The 16768-nt window shown below is 46.1% G+C and overlaps 1 protein-coding gene across 6 annotated transcripts in view; it reads right to left on the bottom strand.

The window, feature by feature from the left end:
* Positions 1-16768, bottom strand: part of ppfia2 (PTPRF interacting protein alpha 2) — a 102498-nt gene that overhangs the window by 21302 nt on the left and 64428 nt on the right. For 3 of the 6 annotated variants that reach the window (XM_061073486.1, XM_061073475.1, XM_061073482.1), the window contains exons 5-8: positions 6194-6292; positions 4856-5020; positions 3851-3925; positions 1860-1970 (exon numbers count right to left, since the gene is read on the bottom strand). In XM_061073486.1, coding sequence (XP_060929469.1) covers positions 1860-1970; positions 3851-3925; positions 4856-5020; positions 6194-6292 — 450 coding nt within the window. Of the gene's footprint in view, positions 1-1859; positions 1971-3850; positions 3926-4855; positions 5021-6193; positions 6296-16768 lie in introns of all 6 variants that reach the window. The other 3 variants (XM_061073468.1, XM_061073493.1, XM_061073498.1) reach the window with 2 other exon arrangements.

Raw genomic sequence — 16768 nt, 5'->3', positions numbered from 1 at the left:
AGCAATCAACGCTCTCATGTCTGAATCTAAGGAAGAAAGTAAAACACTCAAAACGGTGAAAATGAGTCTTACATCATATATATAAATTCAGGTTTTGTGTAATTGTCTCGAATTAGTAGATCTTAAATTTCATGGAATAAATTTCTTGTTGTCTTTTCGTGTTTTGTAAACTCATAAAAACTGAGCAGCAATTGGAGTAGGACACATTGGAGTTTATATAAAAATCAAATAATGAAAACATGTGTCTTCCAATAAACTGTTTTAACCTCACAGGCACTAAAGATTAAACAAATCCAGTTCCAGGAAAAGACGTTCTGTGAAATCAGTCAAATGTTATCCAGATTAAAAAACTGAACCGGATGGAAAAAACAATCTTCTGATTTCCCATCATGCTCTGGTTTCCTGCCGTGCACTGAAGTGGGCTTTGACAAATCAGGTCTCGCTCCCACTTCAGAAGACATTTCTGCTTCTGAGATCCAGGGTTCAGCCGCTCGAGGCTTTGGTTCTTTTTTCTCTGCTTTGATTATTTTTGGGAATGAGAATCGCTTCTGACTCCACTGGAGAAATTGCTTGGACGCTCACATTAGTGATATGATGAGGTTGCGCTGGGTTCTCTCTGCATGAGGTAGATTATTGAAGAGAGGGGAGGGGGGCAACGGAGAGACTCAAATCACACAGGTTCGAGGACGACGTCACAAAACAACTTTACAATAAATAAACACAGCCGCCCTAAATTTTATTTATATTATATTATATCCATAATCCAAGAAAGAAAGAATTCTTCCCTTCCACTAAGTTTCATGGAAATCTGTTGAGTAGAGACATCACCTCCTTGACCAAGATAGAAAGTAACTCAGCTTCAGAGTAAATCAATTCATCCGACGAGTGAGAGGCAATGAATCTAATCCACGATATGAAAATTTAAAGTGGCAGAAGCAGCGAGCCTCATGTGTCAGTCGGCATTAGCTGCTTATCAGGGAGATCCAGGTCTGTGCCGAGGGTCATCATGCACTTCAGGAGCTGAGTCCCCCGCCCCCCCGCCCCCTCTCGCTGACCCTTCCCACCTGTCACATCAGCCACCCAGCAAGGGGGGGAGCGTTCTGCACATCAGCGCTGTCACTCCGCTCCCTCGGCCCACGTCTCACTGCGGTGACATTGAATAACTAAGCCCTTCCGCCTCGCGACAAGGTTACAGGGCTGTCAGTCCGTTCACCGGAGGAAATACTCGCCGCAGCAGTTTAAGCATGAGCTCAATTTTCCTTCTGCAAACTTCCATCACAAATATTCTCCGCGTTTTAACTTCACACACCCGAGCAGACGATGGCCGTCTCCTGGTTAGCGTCAGTCACGCGCATGTTTCATCTTTTCATCTCCTCCCAGGTCTCCTCTGTGAGACGGGCTCAGGGAGGGTGCATGTTTTACTGATATCGAACAGCATCGCATCATGTAGGGGAACGTGGCTGCTGTTACACCCCCCACGTCTTTAAATTAATAATCAAAAGGGATTTGTATTCAGCTATGCAGATCCACGCGTGCTCCTGCATGAGAAGAGGAGCCGAGGTCACAGCGAGAGCGCCCTCCTCCCCTTCAGGAGTCCCACAGAGCTAAATGTGTGTCATCAAAACCTGTCAATAAATGTTGTGATGTTTGAATAACAAGTATGTTTGTGCTGACGATCACAGCAGCGGGGGGGGAACATACTGTACATGTATCATAGAATCCAGCGGTGGAGACAATCAACGACTTCTGAGGCTGAATGTTTGAGATCATGGTAGATAAGGTCTGTGAATCCTGTATGATGCACATGATTAATATTGAGTGGTACTGCTCCTCTTTGTCTTTTGATCTCAGCTGCTCACCTTGCTGTGGACTTTCTGCTGAGCGTCACTTCCGTCCAGGAGGTCGTCTCCTCCGTCCCCGGACGCCACTTTCCTCTGGATGTGAGCATTCTGTTCCCGTAAGGCCACAATCTGCAGGACGGGTGGGAAATGCAGCGAGGTCATCAGATTTTTTATTTTATATATTTAAATTTTCTATGTTATTGCATATTTTATTCCCTTGTCCTCATCATTCTCACAATCTGCTGCTATAATGAGTGAATTATCTCATTTGATCTTGATTCCTGCTCTTTCCTGCTCTGCAACTTCTCCAAACCTCCTTAAAAATGAGCACAAAAGCATCAATACATGAGATAAACATCCGTCCTCAGCTATGAACTCATGTTTCCATCTTATGCCAAACGAGTAAATTACGGCGACGCCCTCTTCAGGAATCTTAACATGGAAACATGTGAGCGCCGACACGACCACTATAATCTTCACGTCCTCTGGACCTCGAGTCTCGTTTAAACATCCGTCCTCCCCTCATAATCCTGTCACAGTTCTGACGGACGACAACAGTAATTAACTTCTCGTCTTGACACCGTGTGATTATCACTCTCTTCAGGACGGGGAAGAGAAAGGCAGGTAATGCCTCCGAGACTGAGCTGCCACTTGTACTTGTTAACCAATGGGGGGGAGGCAGCAGACACGTCAACTTCTCGTTTCTCCGACTGTAACATCTGCAGCCTGAAACTTCACCATCAGCATCCTGAGGTCTTCTTCTTCTTCTTCTTCTTCTTCTTCTTCCTCTTCTCCACTGTGTCTCTGCTCTATGTTTTAAACAACGGCGTAATGATGCCTCCGTACGTTTCCGCACCGCCTATTATTTAATTTGTCCTCCTTCTTCATGTCATTGATTTACCTCACGTCAAAGGCAGACGTCCGATGGAGAAACCAGAGAAAGCAACAGACAGGACGCATGCATCAGGATTTACTTATCTCTCCTCAGCACCTCTGTGATGAAGGAGGAGGGAGTGACGGGGGGGGGGGGAGTTTCCAAAGATTGATGTTGTCGAGGTGAGAGCTGTGGACGTGCTGGAGGCTGGTGCACCGCATTTAAATTGTCATCGATCATGTGCTTTATAGACACACACGCACGATATCGACTGATATTAAAACTCTTATCCTGATATTATTTTTGACCAAATCATCTAGCGTTAGATGTAGGGAGTATAATTTGCCCAAAATGTGGATTAATATTCATTACCCTAAACAACAGTCAGAGAGTTTCCGACACATTCAGTTTCTTGTAAACACTTCTGACTGCAGCAGGTCAAAGGTCGTCGGTTTCATCAGGCTCTTTGCTGTTGTCTCTACCCCCCCCAGCAGCCAGAGAGGGACTGGTACCAGTGCTCCGTTCCAAATCAATTACCGGTTCCCCGGCTCGCAGCAGCTCCCGGCTCCCAGGAGCCTCCGAGGTGTGGACATTTCTATTCCGCCTCCGCCGCCTCACCGACTAATCACTCATCCGTCCGCCTTCCTGACAAGTGCGAGGTGCGTTAACCATTTAGGAGCCCGGGCCGTGCAGATGTGCAGCCTTGTCTTTCTAACCTGGGCTGCTGTGATGTGGGAAATGTCTTCAAAGTGTCCATCACACAGATGTTTGTCAGGGAGGAGAAGCAGAGCTTTAAGGAGCCAGACGTCTGTCACCTTTCTTTTTAAAAACTGTTCTTTCTCTCTCTCTCTCTTCAGATCTTAAACCTCCTCACTACCTGTCCGTCCACTCACCTCCCCACCTCTCCCTCTTCTCCCTCCTCCCCCCCTCCTCTGCCCCTCTTCTCTCAGACCTTCAGTGTGGGCCTGAGTGTCTGACTGGCTGTGAAGTGCCAGCCTGAGGGCTTTTTCTCAGCCCGTCTGCAGAGTGAGAGCAGCTCTGAGTCTTATTCTCCTTTTAATGTTTATAACAGTCGCTGTCCAAATCTAACGATTAAACTTTAATATAATGTTTGTTATCTTGTGTTGATTCTTACCTCCTGATTGTTTGCTGTAAGCTCCTCCTCCAAGGCGGACACCCTCTCCAGTGACACCCGTAGTCTCTCCCTGACCTGAAATCCAAAACAAACCAAACACACATCAGCACACGTTTGTAAATCTATGTTCTCTACACGTTGTGTATTTTGCTCTCAGGTCGGTTACACAGCTCCTTTTCTCACAGTTTAAATTCCAGTCTGGGCCGTCAGGGATGAACAGAGCAGGAATAAAAGAAAGAAAAAGGAGTGTGTGCTCTTCCTCCCGGAGCTGAACAACAGCACTCTGCAGGTTCTTCAAAGCAGCGACATGAGGCTGTTAGTGCTTTTAAAGCACCAGTTGCTGGGAGGAGATTCCCCTCCTCCTCCTCCCCTCCTCCCCTCCTCCTCCTCCCCTCGTCGCCTGTGAACTCAGATCATGTTTGTCCTCTTCCAGGGTCGCTGCAGCTGTGATGGAGCAATTACTGTCACCGCGTGGCGACCGTGCACTATCACTGCTGTGGCCCAGTGGCATACTGGATTAGAGGTTAGCCGGGGGTCTGGGGTGCGATGGGACCCCCACCTCCACGGGACAGCTTTCAGTCCCTCGCCAGTGGAGAGGCTGTGGACATGACGGCTTTTACGGGAGTGGTTGAATGGATAACAGGAGCGGCGGTGATAACGCACGGGGGACGGAGGTCATAAATGTGTAGCTGTGAAATGATGGTGGGGACAAGTGGAGGCTCAAACCATCAAGTGATACCAGGAGGACACAGATAACGCTGCAGCGCCAATGTGTGTCACGTTTAGGATTAGCTGGTCAATCCAGCAATAAATTAAAAAGAGACATATTCAGACTTTTAATGTGCGTTATTAGTTAACATAATTTATCTATTGTTCAGAAAACACATCACTCTCCTCAGACTGTCCATTGCTGCAGCTCCTCTGTTCAGCCTCTGTCTGAAACACTTGGTTTAAGCCGTTAGCGCTCCGACTGGACGCTACGGCCATCGCGCTGCCATGACTCACCTTCTCATCGAGGGCTTTGTGGTGTTCAAACAGGGACTTGAGAGCTTTGAGGACCTCAACCTCGCTGGAGACCCCCGAGGGTGACTGAGCCTGACGCTTGACCACCGTCATGCGCAGCGACCGCTCGTGTCTGGACACCAGACACTCCAGATGTTCCAGCAGGAGCTGAGGACACAGACGGGAGAGATCACTGTCAACATCATCATCATCATCAAGCATTACAGCTACATAAAATGGCAGAAACCCTCTTTGGAGAACAGTTTATTAGTTTTCTTAGTTTGTTCCACAACCCGTCCACTAACAGGGAGGAGTTCGGGTCGATGATCTCTACTGCAGCCAGCCACCAGGAGGCAATGAAGAGGCTTTGGCTGCAGTGTTGTCGTCCGTCTTCATATTCAGTCCATGTCCTTGTCCCCAAAAACCAGTTTAGTTACCTCAGCTCCTCAGTCCGCTCACTGCCCACACATGCCTTCCAACATTCATTAAAACTTTCCAGACACCAGAACCGAGCTTAATTAAAGTTTGCCTGGTAATTGCCCGTCTGAGGATTGGAGGTGATAATAAAGTGAGAGAGTGAGAATGACTCTGTTTCCTTGCACCTCCCTCTCCTCCTCCTGCCTCCACACCCAGAGAGAGACGGTGCAGGAAAATCCTTCCTTCATCAGCACAGGAAGGGGGGGGGGGGGGCACACAGGCTCTTATCTGTGCACAGCAGAACAGCAAAGTCTGCTTACTGCTTCAGAAAAGAAAATAAATACTTGTCATTGACGATACGGGACATCAGCCCACCAAAAATTAAGCTGATCCACTAATGTCTTCCACTGCTGGAGACGCTGTGAAGTGGACGCCGCGGAGCATCGGCGCCGTTTGGACGTTTCACTGTTGAACAGCCGTGCACGTGAAGCTGTGGAATAAGTGGGGAGACTGAATGTGGGGAGCTAATGAGTTGTGTCTGGGCATTGGAAGCACACTGTGCCGCACGGCTGCTCCGGTGCTTCTGCAGCCGGAAAAACCGGAACCCACAAGATAGCTTAAGCTTCCTCTGGACGCCGTCTATCACAGAGCGCAGCAGGTTTTTCAGGGGTTTATTTTGTATTTTCTGCAGCTGACATAGACAATTTGGGGCAAGTTGGGACGTTTGCACAAGTTTCCCCGTGGAGGATGAATTTGGAAGAATCGAGCGTCATCATAAGCTTCATTTCTTCATATTTCAAGTTTCCTTGCTGAATATTGGAGATAAACTCTGGTGTTTCTTTAAATCAGGTGGCAGAAGTTAGTCTGGATGAGCATGGAGAGTTTAGTTAATGTTTTTAGTATGTGTGTGGAGGTTGTCCTCACCCTGGTGTTGTTCCTCTCCGCTTTCAGCTCGGAGATCTCCTCCTCCTTCTCCAGCAGGTTCTCCCTGCAGGCGTTCAGCTCCTTGGTCAGCGCCGCAAACTCCTGCACAACAACAACAACAAACACAAGGGAGGAGAAAGGGTCAGAATCACGCTCTGCTGCAGCTCTGCATTGTGCACGGTGCACTGACGCAATACTTCAAAAAACCGCCGAGCTCGGCAGACGTTTGCTGGAAAGTGAAAATACAACAACAACAAAATGAAATCACCAAGCACGACTTCTCCTAACAGCTACTGATGTAACTGGTGAAACACTTACACTATTTGGTGCAGAAGTGTCACATGTACAAACAAATGTTTTTGGAAAAGAGGATTGGCTCGGTGCACTGGTGCAGGTGTAGTGGATTCAAACCCACGGTGCAGAGCGGCGGCACCACAGAGGCCTGCGGTGCCGCCTGTGAAGTCGTACGGCAAACTGAGCACGACATGGTGAGCGACAGCTGAGGAGCAGCAGGTGTTGAGGCTGCGTCTGGTTTCAGTCGCACAAATATTTCACAGAGACGGATATAAGCTCACAGACCCGAGGTTAACTCTGTTTTGTAGATTTGGTGAAGCTGAGAGAGATGGAGAAAATAAGAGGTTGAGACATGTAATGTGGCAGAGGGGGGAGAAGAGGAAGGACACAGGGGTGGGAGGAAGAATAAGGAGGAGAACGTGGGATGACAAGAGAAGAAGAAGAGGAATGAGAAGAATGATAATACGAGAAGGTGAAGGAGCAGAGGATGTAGAAGGAGGAAGAGAAGAAAAAAATGTCAGCCGGTGTAAATTTATTTTACAGTTATATTAATACTTTAAGTAAAATGTAGAAATAACTCGTTAACTTGCTCTGCTACTATTTGCATCTATGTGACAGGTCGGGCCCTTGTTCGCTACTTCTCACGATGCCTTGTGGGAAGTGCACTACATCGGAAAATGGTGAATTCTCTATATAGTGCACTATAGCTTCATTATTCTACAACAGGAGGAAGTGCAGACCTGTCATCCATCTTTATATAAGGTCTATGGTCTGCACCCAAAGGATTTTACATGTTTTTGCTTTAAAACAGGCTTTTTAAAGGTTGCTGGACAGAAATTCTAAGCAACACAAACTACGATGAAGCTGCAGCAACTTATAGGTCAGCAAGTTCACATACTGGGAGAGGGAAATTCACAGAAACCAAAACGCCTGAGACTGAAACTCCAGATGAACACGAGTCTGAATCAGCGCCGTGCTCTCCTCTGCCAAACCTCTCCGTCCGTCTCACTCCATCTTTCTGCAGATGGATAAGAACAAAAGGTTTAAATACGCCTGAGCTACATTTACACACCAATTAGAGCCTGATCACGCTGCTGCTGCTGCAGACACACAAACCCCTGAACTCCAGCCACAGAAACACCAGCAGCGAGACGCACGTTTCAAATCCAATCGGGGGATTTTGAGCTATATGTTGACAACGCTGTGGTAAACAAACATCAGAGGAGGAGAGACAGGACGTCACTCAGGACGACTTCAAGCCTTAGTCCCCGTCACCTCTGTCTGAATAAAGACAGAAACACGCAGGTGAAGCTGGAGACGACTGTCACAGTCTGACAGGGGGCGTCCTTTATTTTAATCCATGCAAAAACGTGACTATATATTTGAACGTATACCGTCTGCAGAGTACAGCAGGAAAATCTCACAAATAATATCCTGCTTCAAAATATCAAGGGGATCAGTTAATATTCTATTTTGCTTCAGATTCTATAGAGCAATAATTTAATCAAATAATTCAAATAAAAATATGAAAAAGAGTTGCACCTCTAGTATTATTTCAGTGTAATAAAATAAAAATGTGCTCATAATAAAATGAAAATCTTCTAAATCACCTGTGAGGAGCTGTGATCTGAGTCTGAGCACACGTTGTTATTCTGAGACACAACCTGTCCTTCAGGCGACAAGGACGATAACTCAGGGTAACAGACAAACTCCGGGGAGTGCGACAAACGTCTCGCACCTACACAACAAATCCTCACAGATCTTATAGAGCGACAAATCATCCGCACAAAGAATCATCCTCACTATAAAATCCCCCCCAAATCCCCCCCCGACTGCCGCTCTGTGCCGGGGAGTGAAGTGGATTTAACTCCATGATCAAACATGAGATTTTAGGTCTGTGGTGACGATTTGTAGAGAAACACGGCCTCTGTGTCGTCAGGGGATCGACTGAGAGGAGTCGTACGCCTGCTAGGTTCAGACGTGTTTCAGATCTTTAATGGACCTGGCAGCCAATCAGGGGGCAGGGTTCAGGATTACAGCCTAAAGGATGTAAAGAAGCCACTTGGATTTAAACTGCAGCTTCAACAAATAAAAGTGCAGAAGCCAGGACGGTGTGGATCTTAATGTTTCTGGTTTAGATTAAAGATTAAATTAATAAATAAATAGGTCATTGAACTGGACAACGTTCTATTCACAGTAATGTTTTTGTGCACCGTGATTTAAAGACATGTTGTGTGAAGAATATCGAGCAGGACTTTAATCACATTATCCTGAGATCATTTAATTATATTATTTTAAATGAATTCTCTAGTGGAACAAAGTCCTTTGAATGTCAGTGTGTGTTTTTGGGGAATAACGTCTGTTGTGTTTATTAACTGAGGTCTATTTTCTTATGATTCAGTTCTTAAAAACAAAATCATTTGGGGAAAAGAAATCAAGATATTATTCTGACAACTTGTCATAAATTAAAAACCTTTCACTTCCACTGATTTCTCATCAGAGAAAGCACTATGTTGGTATCGAGAGCAAACACAACTTTAAGGAAAATGTTCACGTCGTCATTAATTACACGTCAACCTGCCGTTACGCTGGTTAATTACATCCACACAGTCCAAAACAGGCCAGAATCCAGCTCCTTGGACGCCTTCCTCACGTCTAATTGCAGCCTGTCGGCACAAATCAAGAAGACAAAGGTTGACCTGTCGGGACAAATGTGTTTTTTTATAGCGAGTGGGAGAAGACTGCTGAGTTAACAACTAGATTATCTGCCGAGCAAGATCGGGTCAACCGTCGGGGCACGGCTGTTACCATGGCAACAGCAGATAATGGCCCCCGTGAAACAGCGAGAAGGACGGCTTGTAAGATTTACTCCTTTGCTATGATTTTTAAAAATACTGGAATCTTAAATGATTGCAGATTATATTATGACTTGTTAAATATTCTGTATCCAACGACTACACTGCTACTTACAAAATCCATATTCCCCAGAGTGCTCATCCCCCCCCTTTCATCGCTCAATCATCTTGGGAATAATTTGTGAATGAAGTTCCAGAGTCGTTAAAGGACAGGGTTCGTCTTTTTCGTTTTCCAAACTTTCACTGTGGACGTGCAGCAGCTCAAAGAAGCTCACAGACCGGCCTCCCAGAGGAAAGCAGCTCATCACAGTCACCTCCTCGCATCCAAAAATAAAGAAATAATAGCACAAATTGCTGTTATTTCCCCCCCTCTCTCTCTCCTCCTGCTCCGACAGTGCTGGTATAAGCTTCCTCAGCAACAGCACCCCCCCCCCCCCCCCGGAGCCCTTCTTTAAAGCAGCCGTCTCAGGGCGACCGCTCCTCTCAGAGCCGAGTTAAAAGGAGAAAGGCTGCGACCCCAGGGGGCCAGGGAAATGTTTTTAAGACCGCCTCTTCCTAAAGGCCACGCTGTCAGGACCTTGAAAGATTATGAGCTCCGCCGAAACAACATTTCACCCACGACGGCGGCTGCCAGAGCATCGACCACAGTCCAGCTGCAGCGTGATTGATAAAGACGGTGGGTGTTGGTTTTTGTGGAAGTGTTTGTTTTATCACCAGTATCCTCACAACACCTGGATTTATTGACTTGCAAGTTCTCTCAGGTAGGCAGGACTAGAGCTGAGGTGTAGAGGATTCGTGAAATTCACAAAAATGACTAATCAAGATTCAGTCTAAGGTGTCAATCATTTCCAGAGCATCAAATATCTAATTAAAACCAAACGGTATCAGAAACATAAACACTTGGACATACATCAGTGCGATAAGAACGACCTTCAATCCATCTTTGAGAAAAGGTCTGGATCAAATCCAACCACTAACACGGAGCAGCCAGGGTTTAGTACCTATACTGTCGACAGCCACCAGGGGTCGATCTAGATGATTTAGCTTCTGGGAGCCGTCATGTCATCCGTCTTTATATCTACCGTAAATAACGATCAAAAGCAAAAAAGCAATACCCCGATTTGCATTTCTAGATTTAAAGCTTTCTTGCCCAGATCAATATCAATCTAAGATCTATGTGTTCAATATGAGTCTAGAGTTTAGGATGATTAGCTTAGCTTGAAAATGGGAAACTGTACAAAGTATCGGCAACATCCACAAACTATGTACAAACACATCAACATTGAAATAACAAAAAGGTGCAAGAACTTTGAAAATGCATCAATCAAAGTTTGTTTCCATCGGATCTTTTCTTTCTTCTCCTCCATCTCTCAAGTGAAAACAATGAATTTGAATTCCCAGGAAACTCTGCCTCCCGACGCCGCTCTCAGAAATAACCTGCAAATGGTCGAAAGCGCCGCTGCAGAAATATACGACTCAGAGAAGCCGGAGGGACGGAGAGAGGAGTTCGAGTGGAGGCGTATAAATAAAGAAAGGTGAAGCTGCGCATGCCAGGGCCTTGCGTGACAGCATATTTAATGCAGGCAGTTGAGTGGACTTTCACCTCTGCCGTGGTTTTACAAGTCGGATGTACAGATGTGGTGTAAAAGTATACACACACACGCACAAAGACACACACAGTAGAGGTTAAGGGCCTGTGGACATTGGCAAACTCCCTCAGGGGAAAGTGATGAGAGTGACGCTGACATCTTCCACGCTGCCAACTGCTGCCCCCCCCCGTGAGCCGTGGAGTGGCAGTTTGTGATAATTAGGACGTTGTGATGGTCGAGTCGACAGATAAATGGGATAAGTACAGATCTGGACGGTGAATGCTGCTGAACGTTGGGCTGCTGTGAGATATTGTTTCAGATATTTCTCTGGGTTGTGTATCTCCACACCACACACATCTACAACCTGGTTATTCTCTCCACGTCTACTTCACTTTATCATCAATTATGGAGCAGTGGCAGTATTTGTGGGGACTCTGGTATTCCTCCATCTCTGTGGTGCCTGACATGGATCTTTAAAAAAGTCTCTGTTGTTCAGAGGCTCGTCTTTGCTTCGGCTGAAAAACGCCATCATCAGCGCGTGATGAAGTGTTAGTGCTGTGTTTTATTGCCCATTCAAACAGCTGGGTAGAATTAAATTCCACCGGGTTGAGCTGAGGTTTGGCTCCGAGCTTCTCTGCAGCACTATTTTACCCATGACCTGCTGGACCACTACCCCCCCGCCTCCCAACACCTCCTTCTATTCCCCACTTCTCATTACCTGGGCAAACTGCCTCGCACTGCAATTTGTCAGGTTCTGTGTGTGTGGGTGTGTGGGTGTGTGTGTGTGGAGCCTGGAAGGTGAACTCTAAATGAAATGGTGGACAAGGTTTCCTCCCTGAGTTGTCCCAAAAATTACAGCAGCAGCTATTTTCTATTTTTTAAAGAAACGGGACGTGTGATTCTGCAGTCGAGCTTCCGGGCTAAAAAAACAAATCCTGCCGATTGTGCATCACTCTCAGGAGAGAGAGGGCGAATCGGAGGTGTGATTGACGGTGATGCTGACTCACAAAGTAAAAATATAAAATAAAAAACACTTCTATGATATGATGCTTCCGTCATCTGCAGCAGCCGGGCTCCAGGAATCTTCTTGCAGGACTGCATGATGGGAAACGTTATCTGAAACCAGCAGTAAATTCTCTCACACAGTCGCGAAGCTTTGAAACTGCAAACAAAGCTTTTTGTGACTGTGATTTTACGACAAAAAAACACCAGCAGACAATGACCAATGAGCGCAGACAGAAGTCTTATTGGGATTTTTGAGCTTTTCACAACGAAAAAAGCTCCGGCGTAGATCTTGAATATTTGATAAACAGTGTTATATTTACAGCGTGGGACCAGAGGGAGGAGAGGACAGAGGGAGCTGATGAATAAGTGATGAGACGAGCCGGCTGCCGTCAATACCGATGTTATAAATCCCCACAGACAATAGAATCTGCAGAGGGACACGGGGGTAAAGCCGACTAATATCACTATGATCACATTCAAACACGGAGATCAGACGAATGGAAACCAAACGACTGTGCGAGCTTGTAAATTGGTAAAAAACTGTTCAGGGGAAATAAAGTGACCACAACAGACAGAAGTAGGTAATAAACAATCTTTTCTTTTACTGTATATCTCATATCTATGAAAGGAGAAGTCGTATTTCTACTATTTTGTTGACTTGTTTGCAAAAAACACCATATGTAACTTTTTTATACTTAATTTAAGTAATTATATATGAAGAGTTTTGGGTGTATTTGCAGCACCTAACCACAAAGAGAAATTGTTTTTTAAAGACTCATCTGGACTTTAGTTAATAGAAGAAGATCAACCCCACAAGAGACCCATCTCATCAACCACACATCAGCAGCAGTAGCCGTCCACCCAGGACCAGCACCAGCTCGATTCCTGGCCAGCATCGTGCTGATAAAGAAATCCATCACAGCGTCTCTGGCTCGGACACCGAGGAGCCACAGACAGGAAGAAGGAAGAAACCACTGCTCAGCCAGCAGCCGGCTCATTTCCTCTGCTTTAAATATTCAAGAAGGCGATCCGTGCTGACGAGCCGCTCTTCTTCTTACACGGCAACACATCGCTGAGCTGCAGGTGCAGACGACAAGTGTTACAACGACACACAGCGAGCTTTTATCAAAGATGAAACATCTCTGTCTTTCTGTCAAAACACAGAACCAAGGACGCACAACGACTCAGCTGACAATTGAATTATTGCTTTCATGCAGTTGCACAGCACCTGCAGAAGCCGAGAGAGAAGACATGAATATTCCCTGAGAGAAAGTGTCAGGTTGTAAAACGTCACAGCCTCAAAGAGACGCTCAAATGAAAGAGCATATAAAAGAAGGAAAGATGTAAAGACGCTATAGGAGTAAAACCATCGAGCTAGATTGGATTTTTACTGCGTCCCCGACACGTTCAGAACGAAGGCGAACATGCTCGTGTGATTCCCTTCGTGCACGTCCTCTGCAAACATCCACAAGAAGATTCTAATTCCCAGAGGAGGATCGTTTACGCACAATGGACCTTGAAGAAATTAATCATCCACAATTAACCACTAACTTAAACCGAGCCAGCCATGAGTGAAGGGGAAACCAGTGAACTCTCTCTGGTTGAATAACGCATTGATTCCATTCTGCTCGATGGCCTGTGATTATTTTGTCGGGGAGTTGAACAGTTTAATAAATGAGCTCCAGGGACAAAAGGCGACGCTGAACACACAAACCAGAGACAGGCCCTGAGGAGGACAATGCCCGGTGGCCCTGAATGGACTTTGTGTTGCGCCGCTCTGATGTCTTCTCGGGTCAGCGGCGGACGGACTGGTCACTGCCCCGATGTTTTCAATGGAGGCATAAAAATGAATTCAAAAAATCAACCTGTAGACGGGATTATTCCCGGTACAGCGCAGCAGACATGTACAGCAGATTAAAGAAAAACAGGGAAATGAAAAGGTCAGGATGTTTGTGTGACTCCATGTGTGTGTGTGTGTGTGTGAGAGAGTGTGGGTGTGTGATGGTGCTGGGGGGGGGCAGGGGCGTGATTTACAATAACCTTTAGCTGCCGAGGTAAGAGGGGTCGTCCCGGTGCTGTAAAGGCCCCTTGAGGCCAAATCGTAAATCTGAGGGGGGAAATTACAGCACGACAATTTACTGCCCTTCCAGCAACTAATAACTAATTTTGATCCCTTTGAACTCGCACGCCTTCTTCCAGCCTCCCATCACAACACGAGTCTCTCACTGGTAAATACAAGAGAAGGAAAAGTGTGGAAATATGTATGTTTTACAGTCCCTGTATTCCCCTGTTTGCATATAAATACCCGTACATGTTTGTTAATGTATTTATGTACGTCTTTAATGCACCTCTTCTAATCTTTTAATGTTGCATATGTTTATAGAATAGATGTAAACCTACATATATCATTTTCTATAGACTCACTGTTTAGTGGAAGTATCTCAGAAAACAAAATGGTTTTGATATCAGACCACAATCTGCCCGACACGTTCTGTCAGAGTCAATCTGTCTCAGAGGTGAGGGAAGCTCTGAGAGAGCAGACACACAATCCCTGTGCTGTCTGACAGGAAAAGTAATTCAAATACTTGGTTTGGGAGGGAAATACGTAATATCCACTGTAATAAGTTTAGATAGTCCCTCTCCATCTCCTTGTCTCTGAGGCATTGTATCAACTGGAATAACGGTTAGAGTCTGACGAGGTGTGAACGGCTCGGAGGAGACCCCGGCTCCCTGATGAGCGATCCGCCCAGCCTTGTGTCTGTGTGAGGAGGCCGAGGTCAAGGTAGAGAGGCAGCGAGCCTCCAGATGGATTATTTGGCTTTCGTTGGGGAAATGAGAGCGAGAGAAGTCTCCACACGCGCTCTCCACTTGACACATCCAGCTACAGAATGGTGATAAATTGATGCCACTGCGATGCATGGCCATACAATGTCCATATTTAAAAAGGTCAGGGAGGTGGGGGAGCGCTGATGGTTCCCTAACCAGAAGCCCCGACTCTCTGTGTCCCACGTGTAACGTTCCCTCACACTCTCCATTTGGTCCCAATGACGCTGGGCATCCAGGCAGCAAGCGAGTACTATATCGCTGAGGAGCACCCGAACAAGCATGGCCGCAAATGTCACACCATCCATCATGTATTATCCACGGAGAGCAGGACGCACCAAAACAAGACAAATGGTCTCTGAGTGTCCTGTTGTTGTTTTTTTTATTCCAGGGACAGAGCGGCAGAGGGACAGCTGCTGGTTGATGTGCTGTGACTGTCGTCCACCTTGTGCAGCAGGAGGGGGGGGGGCTCCCATGGCTGAGGACGCTGTGTCTTCTTATCCTGGCTTATGGAGGGGAAATGGTTTTACCGTTTTGCCAGAGGCTGGAACTGCTTTCGACAAATCCCTTTATTTGCAGACGTCAAGTTTTTATCCACCTAATATTGTTAAAAATGGATGCAAGGAAAACAAGCACCTATTGTTTTCAGGAAAGTCTAAATTTAAAGATTATGGGGCAAGATGGAAAGTTACAATTATCATGTTTCATGGAAATTGAAAATTAGTATGTATCTGAGATGCTGAAATCGAGGTGGCTTGATTGATTACTTATTATTTTATTACAATTTCCTTATCAAACTGTGGTCAAGTCGTCTTTTATTCAATAAATCTGACAAGAGGTAAACTAATTGAAATCATGAAAATTAACCACGGAAAAAAAACAATGGGGTTTGGAGCGTCCTGGTGTTCAGACTGTGAACAAAGACACACTGTGGTACATCCACGTTCACCAGCGCCAAGCTCCTGACAAACATATTGTTTCTGTCCTGCGACGGGAGATGAATGAACCCAGCGGAGATGAACCGCAGGACGCGCGCTCCAGTTTAATATCGTAAATCAAAGTCCTGTTACCAGATAACCGGGGCAATTTTATTTAAAGGCCTGATAACCGACGACTGAGCAGCGGAGCCGTTTGGTTACGGGCGAGATGCCACTTGTGGAAAATTCATCAGACGAGTGGTGGGATTTGCAAAGATTACAGACGATGGGGAGAACTAGGATTCAATCCCTGTCCGTGCGGATAACATCGTCCAGCGACAGCCGTAATCAACAAAACACCCCCGACGCACCGTCTGAGGTTCGGTTCTCCGAGGTATGAAAAAGATCGGACAGATCAGAGGAATCTAAAGCTTCATTACAGGAGTCTTAACAAAAGGGACAATGGCCAGAGAGCGTGGGAGAGAGGGAGGGAAACTGCAAAGCTACAAAGCTTCAAAAGACACAGCCACATCTCCACGATTCCATCTAAAATAGTATAGTTTAGGCCTTGACATTCACTTGTCTTCTCCGTCTTTGTGTCCTGGGTGGTTTGTCCACACTGGAAGCTGAAAAGCGAGCTCCGACCCCAGCGACCTGAACCTTGGCTCCATTTATCGCAGCCTCCTTGAAAGGACGGCGCTCGGGAACCCAAAGAATAAAGTGAAAAGTCCATGAAAATAAAAGGAGAACGTATAGGGTGGATGTACGATGCCCAGGAAACATTGGAACAGACCAGGGGTATAAAAACTGTTTTACTGCCTCTGTGTCTCTGTACAGCTCTAACGGCTCGTCCATTAACATTTACTTTCTAACGACACCGGGGGGGAGGATGCATCATCGTCTGACCACACTTCAAACCATCAAGGTGCTAATACAATCTCTCTAGTACCAGTGCGGCATTGACTGTGCATGCTGTGTGTGTGTCCACTTAGTCCTGAACACAGCAAGTCAAGTTAAATGGTGTGTTAATATCAAACAGCAGAAGTTATGAATTAGTGTCACAGAGCGTTGAACGGAGGATTTCAGAGCGGG

The sequence above is a fragment of the Limanda limanda genome, chromosome 1 (assembly GCF_963576545.1).
Source record: "Limanda limanda chromosome 1, fLimLim1.1, whole genome shotgun sequence".
Lineage (NCBI taxonomy): Eukaryota > Metazoa > Chordata > Actinopteri > Pleuronectiformes > Pleuronectidae > Limanda > Limanda limanda.
This window is presented reverse-complemented; position numbering and strand designations above follow the sequence as displayed.